This window comes from Conger conger, chromosome 11, assembly GCF_963514075.1.
Source record: "Conger conger chromosome 11, fConCon1.1, whole genome shotgun sequence".
Taxonomy (NCBI): domain Eukaryota; kingdom Metazoa; phylum Chordata; class Actinopteri; order Anguilliformes; family Congridae; genus Conger; species Conger conger.
Window position 1 is genome coordinate 45,866,238 of NC_083770.1, and position 8,463 is coordinate 45,874,700.

Here is an 8,463-nt window from a genome sequence, read left to right on the forward strand (position 1 = left end):
TCAATCGCATCGAATTTGAAAGTATTTCTGCTACTGTTCAGATGCAGGTGGCATCAACAAATGGCTGTTGGACTTTGGGACTTGAACAGTGTGGCTGTATTTGTATTGGATGCAAGTTGCATGTTGTAAGCGTACCAGGAAACCCTGAAAAGGCCCGATGCCAAATGCAGACCAGTCGACCTGCAATGCCCACACAACTTCCCCATTTAATACACAGATTAAATAATACACAGATTGACCTTCCCTAGGCTACCGTGACAAATAAACATCCTGCTCGGACGTTCATGCACATTAAATGTAGAAATAAAGTCATAATGAAAGGCTCATACCTAAATATGAGCAGCTGCAGCCTTTATATAGTTAAATGTTTCGAGGGAAGTGACCAAAGTTTGCACTGTGGAATTTCCAAACCACATTCTGCTGTGGTTTCTCTTCATATTGTAGATGTGATGCATTGTCTTGTTACTTGGCAACTGTTTTATTTATTTATTTATTTATTTATTTTTACTTTAGCAGCAGTGTGACGACTTGAGAGGTCTTTTTCATAAGGCTTATTGTGGATTACTTCAAATCAGTATATTCTGTCTGTCACAAATTTTTAACTGATGATTATTCTAAATATACTGTATATGAAGAAATTAGTGCATGATTGTAAAGAAAGCTTATGATACTGCACAGTTTCCTTGGTGTAAATTCCAACTACCAACCCAATGTGGATCATTACTGGAACCAGATTCTGCTGCCATTTGCTGATGCAATGTACCAAGTTGACCCACAAGCTGGACACGGTGCTGCTAGCAGGGTTGCTATCTCAGCCATCTTGTTGCCATCTCCATATATTACATTACATTATCCAGAGCGACATACAGTTGATTAGACTAAGCAGGAGACAATCCTCCCCAGGAGCAATGCAGGGTTAAGGGCCTTGCTCAAGGGCCCAACGGCTGTTCGGATCTTATTGTGGCTACACCGGGATTAAAACCACCAACCTTGCATGTCCCAGTCATTTACCTTAACCACTACGCTGCAGGCCGCCTAAATTGGAGCAGCTTAAATCCAGCCAGACCAGTTTACCCCCAGGCTGGAACACAGCTGGAATTTCCACCAGGCTTAAACGAATGTAATCTGTAAGCATTTCATTTCAAATCTCTGCTTTTTTTTCACCTGTACAGTACTGTATTTAAAAGGCTGCACCTAAATAAAACTGTACGTCACAAGAGCCGGCCTATTTCAGGTAATTTTCGATTCTTGTTCGGACAGTCCATTGTACGACCATTACGACCATTGTACGACTTAATTACACTCTGGATATTCCACTGTGAAACCTCATCATTTCACACCGATCAGGAAGTCAGAGTTTCCCCACATCCCGGCACACAACAGTGTAGAGTGAGTGGGTGTGTCCTGGGTGTGAAAGTATGCTCTGAGCAAGACACCTAACCACAAATTTCTCCTGATGACCTGGCAGCCAATTGATGTGTGAGTGTGTGTGTGAATGGGTGAATGAGAAGAATCAAGTGTACAGTGCTTTGGATAAAGGCGCTATATAAATGCCAATCATTTACCATATATTGAGTTCAATGCCCTTTGGCCAATCTGTGGTCGACTGTTTTGGATTTGGTCTGAATTGAGATGGAAATTGTCCTGAGCACTGCTTGGGTATGTATGTCAGCATACTTATGCCACAATATCAAAGGTTATTAATGTGAGGATCCATTTTTATAATGAACAATATTTGGATCTTGTGTGCCCTCTATCAACACAGCCACAGAGGTTATTTCATATTACTTTTCTTTGTAATAATTATACACTCAATAATAAATACTACATGCTGGTCAGTAAGTTGTACAAAACTGCAAAACGTTTGGCACCGCTGGTCAAGGCTTTTACAAATAATATCCAAGTGAACACAAGCAAACTGGACCTTTAAATGGTACAAGGTTAAACATGACAAATTTCTTCGAATTTTAAAGCAAGATAACTTTTCATTTTTATTTTTCGTGACGTAAGAATGTTTTACTTCATCGTGTTTTTAGAACGTTGCCCACATAAGGTTTCCCAGATAATGTCCCTGCACGTTAATTATTAAGAAAACGTTCTGGAATCAAAACTAACCAAACTGTTAGCTGGGATGAGCGCTCCTGACTCCTGCCCCACATTTCAGCGCGAGGCACAGAAACAGTAGGCTATGTAAGATCACAGGGCAAAGTCTCGAGAATATGCACGGGTGTTCGTTCAATGCAGTAACTTGCATCAAGGTTACCTCTACGCTTCCTATGGAAACTCCACGATTGTAGGATACACTGCAGAAACGTGATTACACTAAACTGCTTCGTGCTTTCCAGACTTCCTTCTGAATTTATCTCCGGACTCTCCGGTTTTTGTTCCTCTAAACTGTAACCACTCCTCTTTTTCCATTCCTAAAGCTAATAACCATCGTCACGAATTCTCACATTCATAACTAAGTTGTTTGTTGGTGCTGAGGAACTCGTAGAATTAGAATGGAAATGCCGGAGAAAATGCTTAGTTTGCTAGTGTTTGCTATGGTTTTTGTCTTCGGTGTGAGTGCTAAAGCTATGTCACCTGGACCCGGTAAACCGGTAAACAACAGGCCAATTATCGGTAGGTAATTGTACGACGAAGAGCATCACTTTTAATAATTTAATTATATTGACAAATCTCTTTATAATAAAATGTCCTGTGGTGAACAGTTTCTTTTTTATATTCTGAGATAACATGGCGTAACGGTGTGGCGAATTACTGTGTCAGTCCTTTGACCTTTGAACAGTAGTTATTCATACATGCCGCACATGGATTTGTTGACTTTATCCATAGGGATTTTGGCGCAGCAAGTTGTGGATAAGGCCATGGACCGATTTGGAAAGACTTATATCCCTGCCTCCTATGTGAAGGAAATGGAATCAGGGGGAAGCCGAGTGATGCCCATAAGGTAAGACCTCGGAGGTTGCTGGATATATCGACCCCAATGTTATTTCATTATAACAGCTCTCTCCACGCGAAATATTCAACTTTTACACATTGCTTTAACCTCTAAAATAGAATACACAGGTGAGCACTTTATTAGGTATTTCCTAGACTTAATGTTTTTATCTATTGGTCTGCTCCTGTGTTCAGAGACGCTCTTCTGCATACCACTGTTGTAGTAATGCGTGGTTATTTGCGTTCCTGTCACCTTTTTGCCTGTAGAACTTCTACTCGCTCAATGTTTTTTGCACCATTCTCTGCAAACTCTAGAGACTGTTGTGTGTGAAATTCCCAGGAGATCAGCAGTTGCTGAGATACTCAAACCACCCTGTCCGTCACCAACAATCATTGCATGGTCCAAGTCACTTAGATCACATCACTTAATAAGTGGTTTCACCAATTATATTATACTTCGCACAAATTACCTTGCATAATTTGGTCAGATTTGATTTGTCTTTCACATAACCATGGAGGGAACTCTTCTTTGCAGAACTGTGAATATGCAATAATATATAAAATCAGAACATACATACTCTATCAGGGCAAAGTATACATACCATATCTTTGTATCCAGAAACTAGGAACATCCAACTGCTGCAACACGTTACCTTGTCACAGGAATGGTACAATGTTGTGTTTCAAATCGACGTTCGACAGTATGAGTCAAGTCTGTCTGGTTGTTCTTGTTCCTGTGGTATGCATGAAAAGTTTCTCTCAATGCACTCGCTCTGTACTCCAGCTCATTGGAACGGAGTGAGGTTTAAGTGCTGCCTGTTAGCTTTAATTTGAGGGTATATTCATCCACTTCAGGTTAACTGTGTAGGAATAATGGCCCACTTTATACTTTGGACAGTTAAGTGACAGCAAAACCCCTTTTATAACTAATGTACGGCTAGGGACATGTAACAGCTGAGGTTACACCATGGTTTTTTAAAAAGAGGCTCAAGACTGAATCACATTTTTCTTTCCTGCAATGTAGTCTACTGATCACAAAATGCATAAGTACTGCGTATACTCGGTAAAAGCCTTTCAGTTGCAATCCAGTTTAAATGTTTTGATTACGACGTTGGCTTTCATTCATCATTTTCATTTGAGCGTCTGTTCTTTTCTGGAGGTTGAATCAGACCTTACCCGAATATGAGAAGATCTTCAAAACAATTAATGGGTAAGTTCTCAGACAAACTTCTCTCGTGTGTGTGTGTGTGTGTGTGTGTGCGTTCACTGAATAAAACCCAGAACAGCTGTTTTTACTTATGTTCCAGTTTTGGAAGCGTTCCAGGTTTTACTCACTGAACTAATCCAGCTAACTCAGTAATCCCCCTCAGGTCTGCCACATTCAGTCCAGTCATTGGTGATAAGTGACATGATGGATTACTTAAAGCCAAACACAGCAGCAGCAGGCACAACATTTACATTTACAGGTTGGCACAGGCCATGACACACCCCTGGATTGACGGAAGCACTGGCGTTTTTTGTAACGCACAGAAGCTGGAGAGAGAGAGAGAGCACATGCCCACAAACTGAAATGTCAAACCTATAGCCTTGGCTGCAAGACCAGTTCCTCTCCACCACCCTCTACACCTCTGCCGTGTCAGTGTCTTCATTTCCTTGTATAGTTTTTAGCGGTAGCAAACGAGTATGAGCTCCACAGGCGGCCGTGGCTCCGTGTGGCCGATGAGAGCAGGCTGTGAGCTCTGTGTGACTGTGCGCGGCTCAGTCTCGGCCTCCTTATCGAGCCGCTACCCGCCGCGGCCCAGACGGCCGGGCGGCGATGATGTCACCTCTGAATCAGGAGTCATCGCCGAGCGCGTGACTCACCGGTCCTCCTGTCCCCCCCCCCCCCCCCCAGCATGCTGTTCATCGGGGGAGCGGTGAACCTGAAGACCTCAGACTACGCCCGAGCTGCCAAGGCCTTCTACCGGCTGGCCGTGGAGGTGAGCTCTCCTGGCCTAACACCCCCCTTCTCTCACTTCTCCTTTTCTCCTGACAAACTGGTAGGTGCCTTACATGGCAGCCAATCGCCATTGGTGTGTGACTGTGTGTATGAATGGGTGAATGAGAAGCATCAATTGTACAGCGCTTTGGATAAAGGCGTTATATAAATGCCAACCATTTTACCAAGTCACAATGACTTGTTTTAAAGAAAACATTGAAGCACTTTTTGTTCCCATGTCTTTTATTATTAGAATTGGGTGTTGCATTTAAGAGACCTAAGAGTCTCGTGTGATTTAAAAGACACACAAGGATAATGACCGTACACAGCTGACCCAGTTCCTGCAGGGAAGTGATGCAGCCTTTAATTCTTTTACCCAGAGTGTTTTTTTTCCCCTCTTGTCCCAGGCCAATGATGCAGGAGAATACTTCCCCATATGGGGCACCTGCATGGGGTTTCAGCTCCTGACCGTGCTGGTCGCAAGGGAGAATCTGCTGAGCAACACTACAGCGGAGAACGTGGCCCTGCCCCTCAACCTGACAGCTGGTACCCTCACTCTGTTACCACCCTCTACTCTAGGCTGTCCCTGGTGCGAATTCCAACTCCCAGCCTAAGCCACAATCTAGCTGGAGCCGGCTTCTGCTCCAGCCGGATACTGTCTGAAAATTGTTGATGGTCTGTGGTCCGTACCAAACTGGACACGGTCGTGCCAGCATGGTTGCTATCTCAACCCACTTGTTGCAAGCTAGGCCAACTCCAAACCAGCTTCAAACTAGCTGGACAAGCTTAAAGACCAGACTGGAACCCATTTCCACCGGGGATTTGCACCCAGGGTCACTGGAGGCCCCCACACATGCACACAAACATACAAAAATTGAACCAGGTTATACTAAGCACATTTCTATAACTGTTCTTCTGATTCAATGAAGTAAATGTGTCATATTTTCATTTCCGGCAGACGTGAATAGCTTCATCTAACCACCAGAGGGCGGTGTACACTATATTTTGAGCCTGAATTTCGAGACTATATTTTGCAAATGTAGGAATAACGGAATTAATTTCGGTATGCGGTTATCTTCCTCCATCAGAAGCTCCGTCCAGTCGCATGTTCCAGGGCTTTTCTGACGAGCTGCTGAAGGCTTTGTCCCACGAAAATATAACAGGAAATTTTCATCACTATGGGATCACTGAGAAGGTGGGTAGCGTCGGATAGCGTTGGATACAAGTACATGTGTGCTTCCCCTATCCAGGGTGTCCTCGTCAATACATATACTTTATCTATTATTATTATTTTTTATTTTTTAAAGCCCAATTCATTCACACTGATTCTTCCGTAATAGATTTTACCAGTGGCAGTATGCCTGTGTTAGTGACACGACAACTACCTTACCCATGGAGGGAATAAAAAGTGTATTTCTGATTGGCAGATCTTTGTGTGACTCAGATCTTAGAGTCCATCTTCTCGTTGGAATCCATTAGTGAGGGCTGATGCTGAAAGTCAAAATAAAAATCACCTAAATGTTCTTAATAATGAGGCAGGGGATTTTTTTTAAATAGAGCAGCCTACTATAACTGAGGCAGGGGATTAGACACATTTTAATGAAAGGAAACCTGTATTCCAGGTGCTGGGGTGAGACAATAAAAACAGCACTTAGCATTCATACTGAGACCCCTGAACTCCCACTAGGGGAACCCTGCACAGCTGCACCCTGTGACAACATACCTCTTACTGTTTCAAACAATCAGATATTCCTAAATAAAAACCGCATACCTTGCGGCCTGGTCCCATGGCTTTTAGACAGTGGAGGAAATTGTGTCATCGAAAATGTTTTGTCTGATTGTCTTTTTACACAATGCGCGCTTCCTCTCACGATATGTGCTTTGAGTGATGTCATTTAGTTCTGCAGACAGCTGGGCGTGTGGGGACTGCAGCTGTTGCCAAACAGCTGTCCAGTACCACTGATGGTGGTGCCTGTCTTGAAGCATTCTTAAAGTGCAATAGATATGTGTCCAGTTGCCGTTCTTGCTTGTCATTGAGAAACTCATCAATATGTTCGATATTACATTTTTTTTTTCCCCTGGGTGCATTTTAGAATATCTTTACATATTTGAAGTTGGCCTCAGCTAAAGATGTGTTTGTGTGTTTTTCCAAAAGGCTTTCAGAGGAAATGAGAGACTACAGCAGTTCTTTTCCATCCTATCCACAAACATTGCAGAAAATGGTGCTGAGTTTGTTTCAACTATGGAAGGTAATCGTTCACTAAGTAATGCTCATGTCTTTGGAATATTATGATACTCCATCATCATTTTAAAAAATCTAGAAAAAAAACAGTGGTTCTACATGAAAACAGTGTGCATTTCAGTTTGAAACAAATAAATTGGGGAAAAAAATATTTGTTGCGAAATATTTGTAAATGTCAACAATATGACAGTTGTCATTTTGTGCTGTCGTTCCGTTGTCACGAAGGAAGGAAATACCCGTTCTACGGGGTACAGTGGCACCCCGAAGTAAACCGGTTTCAGTGGAACCCCAAGAAGAACTACCCCCACTCTCAGAATGCTGCGAGCGTGTCATCCTCGCTTGCTACATTTTTCGTCAACGAAGGTAAAAACCAATTAATCAAGGAAGGGGAAGTGCATTCACACAAGCAGACCGGCTGGATTTACTCATGTCGTGAACTGCTCAAATTCAAAAGTCGCGCCTGTGACCGTATGTGAGACCATGCCATTACCGTGTTTCAGTTCTGGGAATGTCATGAAACGTTCCTATACGTGTATAATATATAGTGTTCAGTGCTGTGTCTGTGTCAATGGGGCATTCACATGGTCTAACGCAGTGCACATCTGGGCTTGCAAAAGCAGAATCCATTATATATAGATTTGAGTACACTGAAAATGTAATTGACAAATGTCCGCCTGTCTGTTCACAGCCCGGAAGAGTTTCCACCACTTCCGTGACCCCGAGGAAGAGAGGGCAGCCCTCATATACAATTACGCCCCTGTCTACGTGGGCAATATCTCCGGGTACGAACAGTCTTACTTCTTCTGAGGCGCTGAGGTTGCGCTCTCATCCGTGTTCCTCCAGAACTGCTTCTCTTTCCCCCCCCGTGAGAGGACACTTAACAGCCGCACAAAGGTGTTCCGGACACTTCCATGAATCAACCCAGAGGAGGAGGTTGACAGACCCACCAGACGCAGCCAGGCGTGTGCAGGGGTAGGGCCCATATGTGGCTTGAGCCCCTTCCCCTTTGCCTTGTCATCCTAAAGTATCCACCCCCTGACCCCCGCCAAGATTGCAGTTTACCCCCAAAAGAGTCCGCGGACACAATTAAAAGTATCTTGGTGATAGCCATTCAGCAACAGCCTTCTCCTTATACACATTTACACATATTCACATTTGAGGATGCGGTTTTACAAGGTAGGGGCCAAATGACTTTTTTTCCCTCCAATTAATAAAATGTTTTGAACCCCACTTTTGTAATCTTTTTTTTTTTATCTTCAACTTTTTTGGTTTTGGTTTCATCATAACGCACATGTTTAATGTA

The 8,463-nt window shown here is 43.2% G+C and overlaps 2 protein-coding genes across 3 annotated transcripts in view; both read left to right on the forward strand.

Moving 5' to 3' along the window:
* Positions 1–8,463, forward strand: part of LOC133140027 (dual specificity protein phosphatase 26-like) — a 139,681-nt gene that overhangs the window by 4,326 nt on the left and 126,892 nt on the right. The gene's annotated exons all lie outside the window — the stretch shown is intronic.
* On the forward strand, positions 2,120–8,390 carry LOC133140026 (gamma-glutamyl hydrolase). 2 transcript variants are annotated; one of them, XM_061259543.1, is made up of 9 exons: positions 2,120–2,190; positions 2,836–2,950; positions 4,100–4,150; positions 4,835–4,919; positions 5,326–5,464; positions 6,007–6,113; positions 7,074–7,167; positions 7,386–7,523; positions 7,849–8,390. In XM_061259543.1, the coding sequence occupies exons 2-9, from the start codon at positions 2,868–2,870 to the stop codon at positions 7,965–7,967; spliced, it is 816 nt and encodes a 271-aa protein (XP_061115527.1). In that variant the 5' UTR covers positions 2,120–2,190; positions 2,836–2,867; the 3' UTR covers positions 7,968–8,390. The 2 variants fall into 2 exon arrangements, with proteins under 2 accessions (XP_061115527.1, XP_061115526.1); XM_061259542.1 differs by having other exon boundaries at positions 2,140–2,622.